The 19,946-nt window shown below is 35.4% G+C and overlaps 1 protein-coding gene across 3 annotated transcripts in view; it reads left to right on the plus strand.

Moving 5' to 3' along the window:
* Positions 1 to 18,437, plus strand: part of LOC579438 (band 4.1-like protein 4A) — a 49,360-nt gene extending 30,923 nt beyond the window's left edge. Inside the window, exons 12-22 of one of the 3 annotated variants that reach the window (XM_779556.4) lie at positions 273 to 347; positions 672 to 719; positions 4,215 to 4,343; positions 6,338 to 6,388; positions 7,333 to 7,443; positions 8,476 to 8,580; positions 9,261 to 9,483; positions 10,083 to 10,241; positions 10,724 to 10,965; positions 12,151 to 12,888; positions 14,785 to 18,437. In XM_779556.4, the coding sequence (XP_784649.3) occupies positions 273 to 347; positions 672 to 719; positions 4,215 to 4,343; positions 6,338 to 6,388; positions 7,333 to 7,443; positions 8,476 to 8,580; positions 9,261 to 9,483; positions 10,083 to 10,241; positions 10,724 to 10,965; positions 12,151 to 12,888; positions 14,785 to 14,872 (1,969 nt within the window). In that variant the 3' untranslated portion in view covers positions 14,873 to 18,437. Of the gene's footprint in view, positions 1 to 272; positions 348 to 671; positions 720 to 4,214; positions 4,344 to 6,337; positions 6,389 to 7,332; positions 7,444 to 8,475; positions 8,581 to 9,260; positions 9,484 to 10,082; positions 10,242 to 10,723; positions 10,966 to 11,673; positions 12,002 to 12,035; positions 12,889 to 14,784 lie in introns of those variants that run through there. The other 2 variants (XM_030976616.1, XM_011675029.2) reach the window with 2 other exon arrangements.
* Positions 18,438 to 19,946: the final 1,509 nt, after the last annotated feature.

Consider the following 19,946-nt stretch of genomic DNA (forward strand, 5'->3'; position numbering starts at 1 on the left):
TAGGAATTCATGAAATAAAGCCACCAGGGAATAGCCTTGAAATTGAAGAATGTAATGAATCTTTGTATTCATTGTATTGGTAGTCTATAAAACATAATTAATTGATCTGTTACTTTTACTTTGACCCAGTTGTAGTAATATCATATACTTTGGCTTGATTCTAAATCTTTTTTCCCCATGTATATATCAATATCTCATAATGAAGAAGTATTGAAATTATCTGTTCCTATGATCCAAATTAATTTAGATGTGGCTCTTTTTCATCTGTACAGGTACCGAAGGTCATTAACAGGGTCAGAGGCTAGCGGAGATGAGACAAGTCATCGGAGGAGGAGGAGAAGGAGAAAGTGAGTGAATAAACAAACTAACGTGGAGAAAAGATCATAGAGTATGGAAAGTGTAACACAGAAGGGCACGTAATGGCTACCGGTGCTCATCATCCACCTGTCATAATTGTGCATTTACTCTTTAGACGTTTTAATGATTTTTTTAAAATTTGACTCAATATTTTCTAATTATCTCCAAGCTATCTCCTGCGTTATACCTTCTTTAATTGCACTTTTGTTTGTAATTTGTTTTTTTCTTCTTCTAGTTTGAGATGTGTTTTTTTGTACAAACAAATGCTTCCACCTAAAAAAAAAAATCTATATTTTGTTTTTCTTTATGTCTAGGTCACGAGATAGTAGTGGGAGTGATGGAGAGGGAAGGCATCGGAGAAGGTGAGTTTCAATGCCTTTTAGTATTTATTTATATACAGATGATATGACCATGTGTAAAACTTTTGTTTGATTTGTTTGCCTTCATGCTTGATTCTCAAATTTAGCCTTAGAAAAGTATTTTTACTTTATTTTATTGATCTTAAAATATTGTATTTTATACCTGTAATATGTCTGCAAAAAGCTCTTATGTATCAAGAGTCGCTAACAGTCTAACATAGCTAGATCCAAACAACAATGAAAATTGATAAAAGAAGTTAGGTGGAAAGAAAATGGGGGAGATGTATGAGAGCACATGTGGAAGTGACACTTCATCTACCAAGGGATAAATTACAGAGCTGCCAAAAATGGCAAGTTCCAACTCCCCAAACAGGCCTATTCCCATCGACATAGGCATATCCTACATACAGGCAGTGTGATATGCTAGGTGCACAACCCCTAAATGTGCATAACAGTTATGGAAGAGAGCATATTGCGATTAAGTGAGGCAAACGTGCATGGGCACAGTGCCAAGCATGTACTGTATGGCTACAAACTTTTTGTTATAGCTTGTTTGTACATGATCCGCATGGAGAGGTCTTAACCCTGTGCCCTGTCTTTAATTTCCGTATGAAAAATTAATGAAGATGAATGATCGGGCTCCCTCTGTTTTCATGATACTTCCCAATGTTCATCAGTCAGACGTCTTGGTTTTTAACCCATAATGATTTGATACCATGCGGGAGATATTGAAAGGAATGAGCAATTGGGAGTGAGAAGTAAATGTCAATTTTTTATACTTGATGTTGAACTGCTATCAGTCTAGAAAAGGAATTGCTATCTATGATACGATTCAAGCAATAGGTTATGCTCGTGAGAGTTTGGTGTAGATTTAATTTGGAAGGGGGCGGGGTAGCAGATTCCTTGGTTTCTGTCTTTTCTATTTCTTTCGTTTTCTATCCCACCTGTTCACTGAAGACAGCTCAAATTGACAATGATTGAGGGTAAATGCAAGATCAGATTTACTGTCTTTTGGATGATGATCAACTTCAAATCCCTTACTAACCTAACTCTCTTTGGCATTTGACCTTGCATTGGCATCTAATCAATATGCATGTGATTCTCAACTAAGATATATAACTATGGTTTGAGTCACCAGTCATTTTCATGGCATGGTTTTATATCCCACCTCTGTCACCACGACAATAAAGAACTTTCAACCTCATTTGTTACCACAACATAGGACCATTGTTTTGGGGTGGTATTAAACTGAACACAGTCACAGTGCACTGGTTTAAGTCAATGGTCATTTTGATTGCATGTGTTCATATCCCACTGCTGCCACCATGATGGTAAAGAACTTTCAACTTCAATTATTACCATAACCTAGGACCATTATTTTGATGTGCTTACTGAACACAGACACAGTGCTCTGGTTTGAGTCACTGGTCACTTTGATTGCATGGGTCCATATCCCACCGATGTCAGCATAATTCTTCTTTCTGTTATGGGAATGGGGAAGGGGGTACCTGGCCCACTCATTTTTTCTGTTGGGCATTATCACCCAACCATGCACTGAGGGGGACCTGGCAGAGGCCACTGATGTGGCTCTTACTTTTGCTAGATAGTGGGAAACAGTATTGTGATATATGTATAAAAATGATGATGACCCCTTCATTTTTAAGAAAGTTTTTACCTCCTTTCAGAAAAATGTGCCATCTCCATTGATTCATATTTGAAAAGAAAACATGATACCAAAGCAGATTTGATAAATGGTGCATTAGCTTCTATTCTACATGTATGCTCTGAAATCGGATCGTACAGGGGAGATGAAACAAGATGAAGAGAGGGCGGGAGGGGAAGAGATACAGAGACAGACATGAAAAGACAGAAGGATTCAGAATGAATACCTTCCTTCATTTCGCATGCCATACACCCATTAAATCATCCAAAGTCACTGCCGCTGCTATTTAGCCCAAATTAAAAACAGGTGCCATGTACGTGTGAGATATGTCGACACCACCTGAACTTTGTGATGTGTTTGCACTTTGTATCATATGGAATTCATTTTCATGTAATGGCATCTTTACTCTATACACATGAAAGAATAATAGATGAGATGTTAAATTCATTGTGAGGAGAGGAGGATTGAGCGATAGATCACACGGAGGGTGAAATATTAAACGATTTTTTAGGATTTTCAAAAACCTTTCATTTGCCCACAAAAGTCAAACACAATCAATTTTAGAAGTCATTTAATCTGGGTCTTTGATAATGTCATTCACATTGCTCAAAAAATTATTAATAAAAAAAATCATGTGAAAATGCTACTCATTTTTATTAGTTTACAAAAGTGAACTAAATGTTATCTATAACTGCTATATGATTAACTAAATATATAATTTCTATTGATACATGTATACGTTTATAATCACTATACCCCACACTCATAGCCATGTAGTTATTTCTTATAAAATCCATCCAAATCCTAGTATCAGTTTGGATTATTCAATACTGCCATGTTTAGTGTGATCAGATGGATAGATAAGATTAGTGGTGCGTACAAAAGTCTCTTGCATGCTTTCTGGTTGTCAATAGTTACTTGTTTTGGTGGGCGTTTTTGTCAGTCAGCAAGATTTGTTCAGATGATGGTGTAGTTTGTGAATATACTTATCTGTGAAAATTGAACATTAAATGTTAATTAGGCTGTAGGAGAATAATATAAAGTGTACATCTAATATAATGTCATGATGAAGACTGTATAGAGCATGGAATGAAAGTTCTGCACGCTGCATGAAAAAAGAATTTCTCAGTCATTCATATGGAAGATATTGACACATGGTCGTACTTTGCGTAAGAACTGTGAGAAAATGCTGGCATACTTGTATTTAAAAGTTCAGTGACATTTTACATGTTAAGTTCCCTCCTTAACACAAAACATGTGCTTGACACTATGAACATGACGGACAATGAAAGTGAACAAAATATACAGTTCCTCAGGTAGACAAAGGAACATCCCTTCACTGCTATTATGTAAAAATGTGTCACATGCATTCACCTGTTCTACACATTTTTACATAATAGCAGTGAAGGGATGTTCCTTTGTCTACCTGAGGAACTGTATATTTTGTCCGCTTTCATTGTCTGTCATGTTCATAGTGTGAGGTATGTGAAAAGATAAAGCTGGATAAATGACCGATCCAAAATTAAATTGTATATCATTTGAAAAAAGGGGTTCACTCGTTAATTTGCCTTTTAGATACCGGTAAATAAAACTATGAGACATCAAATGAAGGTCACTAAAGTGAAGCACTTTTTAAGGTCCATAGGCATATTTACCTTTCTTAATCTCTGCATGCCTATAATCTCTATAGATTTGCATCAATTATTCACCTATCAAATCAAAACTACTGTATATGTCTGTATGAAATTCATCTTAAAAATTTATGTGATTATAAGCACTTGTACATATATAACCACTAATTTAATTAACAATTTGCTGTGTTGTGATTGGTTCAGATCAAAGTCACGTGATCACATGGTAGAGTCGGAGTCTCAGTGGAATGCCATCCAGACAGGAGAGTTAGAGCAGAGTCGAGGGGAGGTGAGAGAACCAGGAGAAACGATCGTCAAGAATCTCAAGAACGGGTAAGAATATACAAATCTCTGAAGAACTCATGTGGTGTTATTTGGATATACAAACTTGAACAAATTTGAACTTTAACATTATCTATAAAAAAGACTGAAACCCCAAATCATATCCTATTTAAAGGGTCAACAAATATGGAGCAAAATAGATCAATAGTGTTATGATGCTACTGTTTAATACACATTTGTTGTTAGTTTGGGTATGGTCACTATTATGTTCAGTTATTCTCATCCATTCTTCTTTGACTATTGCTATAGATTGTGTCAATTTCATCATAAAAAGTATGGAAGAGTTTCAGAAACAAAAATTCTGCAATTTTCTGTAATTTTGAAGTTAGAAACAGGAGCTGAAAAATTCAAGACTTTTTTCTTTCTTGGCTTTGTTACGTCATTCTCCCAACCCCCTTTAGTGCATAAACAGTCTCCAGCACCTGTGGTCTATTATAGAAAAAGACATCAGTTTGATTTGGACCTATTTGTTTTGCTCGCTTGGTATTTTTCCTTGATCCTCGACAGACCTGTATTTTTCTCCCCTGTCTCTCTACATCTTGTCATCATACGTCAGGTTTATGAAGTGAAAAGGAGCGGGGAGGAGGCGCAAGCACGCAATCATTCAAATTCTCCCCCTCCCACGTTCCGAGGTGACACAGGCGGTCTTACGGCAAAGCATTCTCGGATTTAGAAATAATTTGGGGCATTTTAGCAGAGATCCTTCGGTAAATGGGCTGGAAATCCCTCAGGATCAGATCGAGTCACTACACTTTTCCACTTTGTCACTGTGATCTCTCTTTCCATTTTTTCTCTCTCCTTCTGTATCTCTCTGTCTCTCGCTCCTCTCATCTCATCTCTCTCTCTCTCTCTCTCTCTCTCTCTCTCTCTCTCTTTCTCTCTTACTCTCTATCTCTCTGCCTCTCTCCCTCTCTCTGACTTGCATCATGTCTGCAGCTAAATAGATCAAATCAATTGACATCATAACTTTATTGGTTGGTTCACATTTACCAATTCGCAGTCATCTTACTTTCCAAATGTGATCGAACTGCCCTTCCTCCCTTTTTTTAAAGCTTTACATGTTACAAAATTTTTATCTCTTATCATCACAAATAGTTTGAGTTGTAGTTTCTCACAGGTGGAACTTCTTTTCATTCATTTTCATTAAATGTATTTGCTGCAATTAGAAAAATACAGGATTTACAACATGAAAATGGATCTGTGTGTGTAGCATAAAAATGTGCTTGGTGGTATCATGCAAAGGACACTACTGTTAATAGAATACATGAATTTCTTTGTAAGTAGGAACATGGACCTTACCTGGTCCTTACCTGATTGGAGATTAGTCTCACATCCAAGACTGTACTTGGCATTCAGTTAAACCTCAATAAAACACTTTTCCTAATATTAACAAGCAGGCCAACAAGTTTCATGAGGTATTTAGGCTCTCATGCACAATAGACCAAAGTCTAAATCTACTCATATTAAAGCTGTCCATGGTATTGTATAATTGTATAATTCGGTCCGTTATGAAAAAAGTTGTTATGGACAGACTAGTTGGAGAGCAGGAGGGCTTTAGGGGTGATTGTTATAGGAGTTAACAGAGGGTCCTTAGAGGGTATAGGGAGTAATTGGAGAGGGCATGGTGAACCCTTGTTTGAAATGGGATATGTTTTCTTGCTTTTCTTGCCTAAGGGTATAGGATTTAAAAGAAGGAGGAAGAAGCAGGGGAGGGGTGGGGGCAGCATGGTGGTAATCAGAAAAAGAAATAGAATTCAAGGTTTTAGACCTGTAATTCAATCTAGGGTGTTCAACTCAATTTAAAAAATGATTTCTAGCTGCAAAATTTCAAAGTTACACAGAATATGATATGAACATACATTTTTTGTTTTAAATTGAAGTTTGAGATTTGTACCTGATTGAAACATTCTAAAAGTTTTGACAGAAATCTGTAATGAATATACATTTGCATTCACTTTTATGTTCCATATATCTTCACGTACTAGGTATCCATCGCCAGATACACCGGAGGGATACACGTGGTATAAAGAAAGAAGGTTAGTGATTGAAGATGGGTTAGGATTATGGCTCTTGAAGGGGATGTCCACCCTAATATTAATAGATCGAATCACAGAAATAAGAGGGACAGGTCCGGGAAAGTTTTAGGAAATCAGATAAAAAATCAAAAAGTTATCAATCAGACACATATTGGCTTATTTGCAACTCTGTGATCTATCTTGCAATGTTCTCTTCCATTTGCTCTGTACTAAAAAATCCCCCCAAAAATCAGAAATGTCTATTTTCCCTTTTATAAATATGCAATCATTCATGCACCCTAAATATGATTATTGCAAATATGTTTTTATTCAACCCTAGTATGAAAGAAATCTATTCCATCATCAATAACTAAGAAAATGAAAGTTTATGAAATTTTCTGGACGGAGCGAATTAGAGAGGAGCTTGCAAGATACGTCACAAAGTGGCCAATTTGTGTTTTATTGATCGCAGCTCCAAAAATTCTTAACTTTCTTATTTTTAATTAAATTTCGCTCAAACTTTTACTGAACTGTTCTTGTAATTTTTCTGCTTCTATTTAAACCAACTTAATATCAGGGTGAAATTCCCCTTTAATAGCTTCTAGCATGTACATGTATCTAATTAAAATGATCTGACATCTAATTGATGGAGAGAACTCCCTGTTTGCATCAGTGATTAAGGATGAAAGGGGGGAAATGTAAAATTCAAGTGAAATATTGGCTCAAAAACTAGAAAAGACATTTGTCCAATAAACAGATTGTTACATGGACATTCTTTAGCAGAATAACAGATGAGAGTCAATTACAAACATTCTAGCAAAATATTGGCTATTTCCACTTGGAAATAATCATGGAATGCACTCCATTTTGGGAGGTGTCTTAATCTGCACTTGTTTATTTACCTGACAGAACATGTTAAGAAAATATTGCGCTAAGAAATGTATTGATTTTGCTTTGTACAACAGACAACTTGAAGACATCAAGGCTTCCACCGAGCTAAGGAAACACATCCAGCTCGGTCTTCAAGAACCTGGCGTAGAGATAGATCCATTAGATATACCATACACCCAAGTAGTGTGAGTACCAGTACAGCTAGTTCAAGACCAATCCTCAGGGTTGCACTGGGACTGAAGATCAGTTAGTTAGGGAATTTGGATAAGACCGACCCACTGGACCTCTTAAAGGGATTGCTTGACAATGTTAAATCTGAGATACACGGTCCTACATGTTACCAGTGTCTGTGATATGGTGTAATATTGAAGCCCTAAAAAAATTGCGCTTCAAAATGATCAAGAAGTGCCTCAAAAAAGTAAAAATCAATGAGTGACCGGTTTTACCATACCCGTTTTTCCCAATAGACTGCAGTGTTATGAAAAACGTTCGGTGAACGGTTTTTTAAAAATTTGTAATTCCAATCATTAATATCTTGATAATCAGACAGGCAATCAGCTGGTAAAAGTCATGGGATTCCTGCCTGACCTAAAGATTTATAATTATCATTGCAGCATGAGCTAAATCAAGGATTATTTCTAAAGGATCTAAGACAAAGTTACCGGATCCCTTTAAGATACATATCAACCAACCTTCAGACCACAAGTTGACCAGCCCTCATGCCAAAGAATTAAACAATCCTTTAGGCACCCCCCTCCCCCCAAATCTCCATGGCCAGTTTACCCTTGCCAGTTCTATAGTTCTTTAGCAACCACCTGTATAGAAAGACCACTTGTTTATGAAGACCTCATATTTTGTTTCCATTGAATATGGGTTCTCATTGAGACCTGTGCTGAAGGAACCTGTACATAAAGACCACTTTTTATGTTTCCCTTGAGCAGGCTTTATATACAGGTTTCACTGTATATGTATTTTATCCCTGAATGAATAAATCTCTTGATATGACAATCACTAATGGTAGTGATACCAGAAAGCACCATTATTTTCATTCTCTTTTCTTAGGACGTATATCATGGACACATGACACAGAGTCATCCTTCAGATGAATAACAACTCTATATAAAACATGTCTCATATGTCAACTATATTCATACAATCTATTTCTATAATGCACTTTACAATATTCATCCTTACTACTATCTATCTCTCTGCCATAGTACTGAGGATGGTGTTGCTATCAGAGTATCTCACTCTCCTACCCGTCAGAGATCTCGCCCTTCCAGTCATGCCTACAGGAGGAGTAGAGGGGACTACCCTGATGAGTAAGCATCTATTTTCCTGCTTGATACCTAAGATATAGTTATCATTTATTTGGGCATTTTCTTTATATTATTTTGGTTGATTATTGTTTTACCCGATTGCTAAGAAAGCATGTATATGCTTGTAAGTAAGCAACCAGAGGACTGATGGCTTTTAAGTTCTCTGTGAGGTACTTGGTAATGAGAATTAATGCCTTACCAATTAAAGGGCACAAGCACATGGAATTGATTTTGATCCTGGAAGCTCTCGGCTAAGAGGCCACTGCTCTATCACTAAGCCATCATGTCTCCTTCTGGCGACATTTTGCAGACAAACTATATCTGTAAATTAACTGAGTCCTATGTTTCCATCATGATTGTATTTTTTATAGCTTATATCATATTTAATCATGTAATTTTTAAGGTGACCTGAATATTGACATTAGTGACAATTGCTCCAGTCTTTATTTCATCAGAAGGTTAGGGTTGCAACTGGGTTTTAAGTTAGGTGTAGGGTTGGGGTTAGGTTTAGTACTTGGTCCAGGATTGAAATAAGGAATTCAGTTAGTATAGGAAATTTCTGCAAAGCAGTTGTCACAGGAGCATGTGTTGTGTAACTCTATTTGCTAGTTTGTTTGTTGCCAGTTTAATTATTCTGTAATTTTATTAATGCTAAAAATATATCTTATTTCTCCTCGCTATAGAACGGAGAGCATGCACTCAGCTCAGGGCAGTGTTCGCTCTACAGCCACCCGCAAGACCGATCCTGGTCCACACAGAAGCCGTCAGAATAGAAACGCAATGCCCTTTGACCTTGTCCAGCCAGGGTCAGGAGGTCAAGGTCGTCCAACGAGAACGGCGACGTCGACGTACGAGAGTGATGACCAGCGGGGTGGCAGAAGGAGACATAGAAACCAGCAAGACCAGGTAAACTCACTATTGATATTTCACCTTCGCTGTTAAATTTACAAATTATTATTAAAAATAGTAGAGAATGTTGCTGTAGATCTCATAAGTAGTTTTTCTCCAAAGTTTATATTTTAAACACATTGAAATTTAACAATGATGTGATATTAAAGAACTGGTGAGCATCATGTTTCATGCATAGTGTCTGCTTGGAGCCAGAAGGGCGTAAACTCATATACTTCAACACAGAGTTAATGCCCTTTTGGCTCCGAATGGACGATAGATCAAAACTACGGCCAATTGCAGCCAATACAGAATGACAATTAAAACGTCTTGGTTTACATATTACGCAGATATGTGTTGAAACTAATGTCCATGGTAGTAATATCTGTGCAAAAGTATTTTAATTAATAGAGACTTTCATGTGATTTGTGTTAAGTGCTTTCTTATCCAACCTATTACTTTGCAATAGTGCAGTTTTTTTTTTGACAAGGAAAAGCAAGTTTAACAAAAAGCTACATGCATCAACTGTACACAACTCTATGTTCTGTTGCTGAGGCAGATCTTCAAGACAAAATCCCAAACCGATGATAAGATAATTACTTTTATTTGATATCCAGGTAAACAACAATGGGAGGCCCTCTAGGTCAGACGTGAGTAGAGGAAGAGGAGATGATATACCTGGTTATCTTCTAGCCCAGAGAGGTCAGGGAATGTTTAGCCATCAACAACAATCTGAAGCAGACCAATATGACAGTGCAATAAACCAACAACGAAAAGTAAGTACATGAACAGTGTTTTATTAAGGAAAGCTCTTTCCTTCTGTACTCATTATATATTCCATATGATGAGAGATAATCAAACTTCCCGTTTGTCTTGGATTAATATGAAATTAATCTTTCTGAAAGACAAATATTTTTCCTAAAATTTCTTATAATACGGTGGTTGATAGTGGAGAAATCTTTTTTTTCCCAATGTGTATGAAAAACTTTGTAAACATCAAATTTTTATAGTTTTTACGTTCAAACATTTTTTGTCTATATATGATCATCCTTGCAATATCGTTATTTGAATTTTTTGTTTCAAACTAGTGTTGAAAAACTTGAAAATAAAGGCATTATAATTTTTGGGGTGGGTGGGGATGAAATTTTACTTGATATGTGTGTTTTTGCTTATCCTGGTGCCAGTTACACTTTATTTATTAAAGAAGATAAATGACAAGTTTAAACACTTATGTTCTCTTTCTTTATGAATCTTGAAGCATAAACAGCCATCCGTGCCTCATCCAGAACCTCCACCATCAACAAATTCAAAGCAATATCATGCCGACCAGCCACCCCCACCGACCTATCCTCCACCCCCTGGGTACACATCTTCCCATGCTGCTGTTGCCAATGGCAACCCAATCAGACCCAATCCTGCATCTTCCATCAGACCTAGCGTACATCACACCAGAGAAGACTCTGGGTTTGAGCAGGAAGAGACTAATTCATATAACACAAGGTAACATTCTCAGCCTTTTATATGTTTTGGGGTTGTCTGTCAGTACGTCCCGTTCTCATGATCGCGTTATCTCAAGAACCAATTGATTGTTTCCTGCCAAACTTAAGTCATGTATGTATCTTGCAGAGACAATGAACTGATTAGATTTTGGAGTCATGAGATCCAAGGTCAAATGTCACAGGGCTCATTATGTATGCAAAACGGATAACAATCAAAATTGAATTTTAAAAATTGTATCTGTTTTGGTTTGTAAAATTGCGGAGGCATAATTTTCGACTGCGCGCAGTTGAAGGTCCATCTAGTTATTCAAGTCATTATTAGGAATCATTGGGTCTCTCAGTTTTAATTACTGCAATATATTGCCTGTTTTTGAAGAAAAAAAATGTTGTTCACAACTTTCTAAAATAAGCTCAGCAGCTACATCAAATATTTTGGAGTAATTTTACGTATGAAAAAGGGCCTTTAATTTCAAAGAAGATTGTTTGTAAAAGACATATGCATTCATTTCTCTTCCACCCCTTCTCATACTTCTTTATTTCTAAATGAACGTACTACTCTGCTCATTACTTTTCGAAAATGAAATTCCAGCCTTCCATAATCACATTAATATTACAATTTGTATTTCTTTTGGGAGATAAACTTTTTTGTTGTTCTCGCTTTCAATTTAGTAGATTAATATTTGTATCATCATTGTTTCTTCTATTACAGCTCAGAAAATAACAAGGGTATACTCAAAAAGAGGGATATCTTGTTAAACTAGTACTCCCTGGTAGACCAAAAATGGAGAGGTAACTGATGGGCGGTCATGCGTAACAACGATTATACCTAATCCAAAGCATGTGTTGAATTCATATTTCTTATATACCTCAAATATGCTATACTCATTTGACTGTGTAACCACATATTGCATCGGAATGAAAGAGTGCTGATTATAAAGGTATATATGCTTAAAAAGACACTAATATTTAACCAATCTCTTTCCCTTGTCCATTTCTTTCTGCCTTTCTTCCTTACTGAAACTTTATTCCAAACATGATGTGATTTGTGTATTCCTCTTCTCTCGACTATAGACATACAAATATAGTGTTTGTTTAGTATCCATAGCAATGCATGCGTTTTCATTCATTTCTCATCTGCTCATCATTCTGTTCTTCTTTCACCTCCTCCTCCTCAACTATTCGCTAGGTTGCAGCAGAGACCCGTCCAAACAAATGCCCCTCCTCCTTTCAGAAATAACCCCAGCAAACCTAGCAACACCTACCGTGGACACGCCCGGCAACCACCACCGCATCCATCCATGCAGCATCGTCAAGCCTCTAAGCAGCAACATCCATCTTCAAACATTGCTAGTGATTCCACTGCCAAAAACAACAACTATCAAAAACCTTCCATGCTACCACCATCATCTTCCTCTACCACTCATCAAAACCCCCTCCCTCGCTCCCATCCTCTGGGCGACAGGCAAAACTCGTCGCAAAGTGACAAATCATCTAGACCTCATAGATCTGATGGGTCTGTCAAACACATACAAGTTCCAAATGGTGGGCTTGAACAACGCAACAGCTATAACTCTAACATCAGCTCCGGCAGCCAGCAACCTCCACTCCGCAATGGACTGCATCCCGCCACCGGTGGGAGGCTGCATTCGGGAGTAGACATCCTAGCCGTAAGTGAACTCCTTAATGAGCTGGACAAACTCGGCCAGGGAGCCAGGAGCAGCAATAGATCAGTCCAATCCAATTATAGTAATATTGAAGGGCGAGGTCCATCGTCACGGCAACAGGCAGGGACTGGTGCCAGGAGGGGGAGCTATGGGCATCCTCCCGTTCCTCAGAACAAGGATCGATTGAGTGGAAGACAGAAGCCTGATTTCATCCCTGATGTGCAACGTCCTCCACCACCTGTTGTAGTCAAAGGAGGGGGGTAAGTACTTTTTAGGATGTATCAGCTAAAAAGTAAAGATGATTGATAGGTCCTTTATTTTATTATTTATCAAACCATTTTCTAATTGTTATAAAATTGAATTCAATATCAGTGAATTCCGAATTTCCGATATTACAGTATTATCTTGGATGCATTGTAAAGTTCTTTGTAAAATTTATCCCTTGTCATCTGCTGCATAAAAGTATGCATGGAAAAGCTAGTACCGGTAATTTCTAAAATTTCTTAATTTAACTTTATGTATATTACTTTCATTCCTTTATTTATTGTGCCTCTGTGCTGCATGTTTAAAAAAAAAATTAAGGAATGATAAGATGGTTAACATCAAAATTTGTCAGGGTGACTCATTTATATTTCAGGCTCCTTTCCTTATAAAGTCCCCCACCTTCTTCAAATCTTTATTCAATCAAATCATATTCAGTTACATTTTCCTTTCCCCCCTCCTTCCTCACATCATATGCCATTCTACACAACCATGACAATCATTGATACCCCCCCCCTCCCATGTCACTCTCAATACGCAAACTATGGTTTTATCTTTGTCACACAATTTTTATTTTTCGTTATTATATAAGAAACATTCCATGGAATTCCATTTATAATCTTTGATTATTACTACCCCTTCCTCATATCACTTTCAATACACAGACTATAGTATTTTCTCTCATAGTATATATATATATATATATTTGGATATTACATGTTTATATAAATCAAATATATTCCAAAGATTCCATCAATATGATTATACAGTCAAACCTGCTTTAGTGACCACCTGTCTACAAAGGCCACCTGTCTATAAAGGCCACATTTGTTGTTTCCCTTGAAAATTGTTTCTCATTGAATCATGTACTAAAGGATCCTGTCTACAAAGACCACCTGTCTACAAAGGCCACTTTTTGTATTTCCCTTGGGTGGTCGCTATAGACAGGTTTGACTGTATCTACCTATTCCCCTCCTTTTGTCACATTCAACACCCAGACTGTTATCACTGTACACACATATATATATATATATATATATATATATATTTCATGTTTATTCTAAAAAAAGAGTATATTACAAAGACTTCCGTCACTACCACTCATTGGTTTTCAAATACATGATCAAGTGTATATTTCACATTTGTTTAACAAAAGAATGATATATAATTCTCTTAAGTACAATAATCAATAATGTTATTTCAAATTACAATTATTCAAAACCTTGCTAATATAATCCTACCCCTGAATGTTATGCTTTGAATGCATATTTATGCATGATAAAAGTTGCTGTTATCAATTATGCAGAGTCTGATGTGAACTGATTTTAATATTGCTAGCTTTTTTAATTTTTATTTCTGCAAATTCATTTGTATGATGATAACACTATTGTAAGTTGTATCTAGGAAGTCTTGAAACACCATACATAACTTCTGAATTTGATGCTGTCAGGAGTTCAATATAATATCAAGAATCGTTTAATTCCTCATTCTCCACCTCAAAAATTTTGTAGGAAGTGAATATTCAAGTACTGGGATGTCTATTTAAATATGTCTAGTCATGTTGTACCGTGAAGGAAGAAGAGGTCAGACATTCAAATGATGGAAAATTGAGAGTCAATATCTAGGGAGCTTTTTTTGAAATATGGTCATGAGAGATCTGTAGTATGGGCATCAACCAAAATGATGACGGTTGGAATTTATAAAAAAATGATGGGTTCTTACCTCTGAGCTAGGACAAGACTTTTGATTATAAGTCAGTCAGTCTTCATGTTTTGATATTAGCTTTTAATAGTATATTGTCAATATCAAAATCAAAGATGTCATACATGTAAAGTTATGTACACTCACTATTGACCCTCATTACCAATTCTTCTTTATTTCCTTTGACCATTTAGGAGCAAAAGAATGAGCATCACAACTTCAGAGATACTACGGGTGAGTCGATCTGATGGCCACAATCGCAATCTACTCACAGAGCTCTGATCTGACGAAGAGCTGCCTGGTGTATTAATGGTTGACACCAATAACCTGATAATTATCATGTATTCTATTTGGTATATGTATTCATATTTATTTCATTCATATCAGAATCCATACATACAGCTGTTTGGAGCCAGAAGGATGGTAACTCATGTACTTTGATACAGAGTTAATGCCCTTTCGGCTCTGAACAGACGATCAATCATACATTGATGAGGTTTTAATTAGTTTTTATGTTGGATTTTAGAAACACATGAAGAAGATTTAGAATTTTTTTGGGAAACAACTTAAAAAAAACACAGATGAGTTCAGTCATTTGAAGAATGCCAATTCAATAGGCTAACTTTCTCAGTAAAGAAGCAAAGTGAAGATTTTGATGACAGAACTTAGATGAAGAAATCCCTATTTTGTTTAAATTTCTTCAAATGTATCTGAAATAGACAAATGGGGGGGGGGGGGGGATGAAGAAGAAAATGTCAAGGAACAGCTATTGTGAGACAGATAATAATCAAGACGCACCTATTGACTGGCCTTTTTAAAAAGTTTTCTAATCAAGTTTTCACCAATCTCTGGTCGCATTTATAGAGAAACAGGTGACAAGTCATTGGTGTGTGTGCTTTTTATGCATTTTGATATGTATTTTATTACTTTTTAATATATGCATCATATTTATATAAATTTTATATGGGTGTATGATGAAGTTGTTCTCAGGATATACATGTTGGAGGACGAGTCTATCAGAACTTCAAATCCCCACATCTATCCACCTTTTCTGGGATCCTATTCCTTGTTGCGCTCTTGATATGTCTAAGGGCATTTAAGTGAATCCATAGTTTTCAGAGAGCAATTTGCAGTATCATCTGTACACAGCCAGAAGGGCGTTAATGCTGCGTTGATGGATCTGAGTGACTCCCTTCTGGCTGCAAACACATATATAGTATGAATAAAAGAAATGGAAATTTTTATTACAAGTTCAAATGATCAAAGATTGACAATTCAAATTGTTATAAAAATGTCTCTATTCAGAGTCATTACATTGAAATGAACACTCTGAGGATTAATTTCTGATTAAACTAGAAAGCATCGTCTTATCTCCTTAATTTCAAATGAGTTCTATCATTTTGTGATACTATATTATTCCTACAGTGCAGATGCATGCTATGATATGTATGTGTCTTCGCTATGTATCCACTAATGTTTTTGACATTTGAACTATGCAATCAGTTTCTACAAAGTTTCTATGAAGATTCTTCAACACTTTTCCTTGTTTTGTAGTAAATGGGTGCTTTTCAATAATGACAAGAATCTTTATCTGTAATTTATTCCTGGTGAAATTGTGCCTCACTTGAAAAGAAAAGAAAAGATAATAGTGTTTTGAAATTTAATCTAATTAAAACAGAAAAACATCATCACCTTCTTCATTAATACTGTTAATGTTATTAAATCCATCATAATTTCATGAAATACCAGTAATAGGTATAAAATAGTACAATGTAATTAGATTGAAATACTATCGCAGAAATATAATATCTTTGATACCTTACAGATAAAGCCTTAAACACCTTTGATCCAAATATAACTGGGATGCATGTCTTTATTTACAGACACGTTTTGATATTCTATTGTGTGAGAGATAATGTTGTAATATTATTCAAACATATATTTTTAAAAATGCATACATGTGTTGACTGTGATTATACATTTTGAACTATGTTTAAAATATGTTGATATATATAATTATACACAATTTTTTTGATATTGGCTTCTTAATTATTCTATTACCTAGATATATCTCTGAAATACAGTCCTGAAGATATTTATTTTGACATGCACAAATAAGTGCAATTGAAATTTTAACACAAAAAGCTGCATGAAGTACTTTTAATCTATTTATTCTATTCTAGTATCATCAATATGAAATTCAGCTGAGCTAATGAAGTATACATTTAGATCTGTCTTATTAGCATATTGTATATAAATTTGTGTCCAAACTTTGCTGCAATGCACTGTGTTCAATTTGCTGATATTTCGGCGCTACTTAGAAACAGTTCAAAATAATTTACAATTTATTTCCAATGGTTGAAGTTTAACTTGGATTTGTGGTCAGTAGGTTAAATTTGAAAATGTGTAAAGATAGTCCTGCACCGATTACGTTGGGAGGGTTTTTGAAACAAGAAGGCAAGAAATGCTCATGTAATAGTTATGTATATCTATTTTCAAGGCATGTTTCCCCTCATGAAGTTGATGTGACAACAGAAAAATTGAGCTTATATTTAGCATTTGTTCAAAAGAGGGTTTAACAAAGGAAGTTAGTCTGAAGTTTTCCTTTATTGGACAGGATCTAAATATATATTGCATTTTGAAAAAATATGATTTTCAGATTGTGATCACTTCTGGCTCAAATAGATATTTCTACCTAGTTCTTGAGTTCTAAAAAGAAGCAAAAAACTTTCTTGAAGTGTTCCTCTTACTATCCTCTACCTTTCTTCACTGTTCATATTTTATCACTTCTTTTAATTTTCTTTTTTTAATTCATGAATTAAAAAACGTCAGTACTTTCAAAAGCACAAGAATACAAACTTGAATCATGAAAATAATGTTGAATGTTATTTATTGAGTGCTATTTTTGTACATTTTTGCTTCTATTTCTATTTTTCATAAGATGAATGAGTCTTTCCATTTTTAAAATTATTTTTAATATTGCTTGTGATATATGTAAATTTTGCTAGAGAAAAAGATAACATTGCAATATGTTGCAGTGCCTTAATTGATTAATTTTCTATTTCTTCACTTTGATACATTTTTAGTACCGGTACCATATTAAGCAATTTCTTGCAATTTAATGTAAGCATTAGCTGAAAGCTTTGTTTTTATTTCTTTGTTAGGTTTTGTTTCATTCTTTTTACCCAGTTAACCTGTTACCATTTTTATATGTGCAGATGCAGTTGATCATGAGGTTTGGTGCATTCACAGAAACAAATTCAATTTTATGAATATTTTTTATGTAACCTTTATAAAATGATTGATGAAACATTAATTGTTAGAATTTTCCTTCACTCATACAAAAATAAACCCTGTAAAATTAACAATTACCTTAAAAAAGAACGAATATGTATTTCAGCTAAGATTTGACATTTACTAAATATCACTGTTGTGAAATCATAGGTCATTATTATACATATGAGCCTATTTCCAAGAAAATAAAATCATGTATTTGATTCCCATTGTTTGATCAAGTTAAGTATTGTGAGCATATTGCTTTTCCTCTGTATATTAACTCACTCCACCAATCATGGAGCATCAGCATGTAACCTACTGTGGGCGCAAGCTATTGAAGCCAGCAGCCGGCACTGCTTGTGAATAGATGCTCTTGTGCATTACAATAGTGCATGCCGAGCGTGCTTACTCTTGATATTCAATCCTGTGCATGTGCAAGAGCATTTATTTGCAAGCAGTGCCGGCTGCTGTTTTCAGTCACTTGCGCCCTTGGTAAATTTCACTGTAGATATATTTCATCAAATTTTTATGTATTATAATAATAATATTGGCTTTCTTTTGTGGTATATCAGATCTATTGCATTCACCGAGCATGAATATTGCACTCGTATAATTCGACTCGTGCAATATTTGCACTAGGTGTATTAAGGCAATGTATTTGATATACAACTCCATCCTCCACTTATATCCCCTCTTTTGCAACACTCAATCTTTACAATCATTTAATCTTTTGTCTCCCCTTCATGTAAACAAATTTACTCTCACTTTTTTTTCTTTCATAAATACAAAATTAAATGAAACTGAGCTACCTGTGTTGGGCAAGAAACATTCTATGAACTGAATTGCTAAAGTCCACTTTATTTGTCTCAAGATGCTAGGTAACTACGATTATGTTGCATAGAAGGCCATTAGAATTCTACTCAAAAATATGTTTGAATTTAATAAAGGCAGGGGCCATTATACATGGACCCCAACATTTGAACTAGGGCCTCTTGCACATTGGCCCTCTAAATGCGTCATATCTCCTCAAAGAAAAAGGTGTAGAGCCCTGATGAAGATGTTTATTACATATAAATGTATCAGGATTCCAACAGCATGGTTAGTGGTATAATCAAGGAGTTACTACACCTTGGTATAATCATGTCTGAGCATAATTATTTTAAGGTCATCTCTTCTTTTTTTTTTTATCTACCAAGGTTTTGTAATGATTTTAATTGTATATTTGCATTACACCACATTCTTGATGCTGGTTAGATACAACTAATTTATCATTACACAATGAAAATATGTCAATTTCAAATCCAGTTTTGTAAAGAAAAGGTTACATTTGCCTATTTAAATAAATGATTATTTTGAAGTACTACCACGTTTTGACTTTTTTTTCATTTACGTTAGCGTTTTGAGAGAAGAGGGAGAGAGAGAGAGAGAGAGAAAGAGAGAGAGAGAGAAAGAGAGGGGGGGGGGGGGGTGATAACAGAGAGAGAGAGAGAGAGAGGGAGTAAGAAGTAAGAGAACAAAACAGGTAGGGAGAAAGAGGGAGAGGGAAAAAGAGCAGGGGAAGGTGTGGTTGAAGAGAAAATAAGAAAGTGAAGAAAAAAATATATCGATATATTTTTTATTGTAAATGTACAGTAAGTGGAATATTAAGGATTTCAGATAGTAATTCTGTTCATCTTTTGGAAATAATTATACATGTACAGTGGAACCTTAGTATAAAGAGCTCTGATATTACAAGGTGGTTTTGCTGGTCCCAGCTCTTTATATTCTTGTGTTTTTTTACCCCGATATAACAAGGTAATTTCCTTGGTCCAAAGGACCTTGTTATAACAACTTTCCACTGTAGTTTACTTATTACTTCAAGGCTTGACAATGCTGTAAAATGTTGTAAATGGTCTTATATGTGTGTCAACATGAAGGAAGGAGTCGTAAGAGTCATGAACTTCATCTATACAAAGGTATATATAAAGATTGATGGCCTTCTGGCTCTTATAAGCCAAACTGGTGATTTTCATGATTTTGTGACTATCGGAATGATCCACCATGCAATCACATTGAGGGTTCAGTGACACAGACTTAACTC

The sequence above is a fragment of the Strongylocentrotus purpuratus genome, unplaced genomic scaffold (genome assembly GCF_000002235.5).
Source record: "Strongylocentrotus purpuratus isolate Spur 01 unplaced genomic scaffold, Spur_5.0 spur5_scaffold_9, whole genome shotgun sequence".
Classification (NCBI taxonomy): domain Eukaryota; kingdom Metazoa; phylum Echinodermata; class Echinoidea; order Camarodonta; family Strongylocentrotidae; genus Strongylocentrotus; species Strongylocentrotus purpuratus.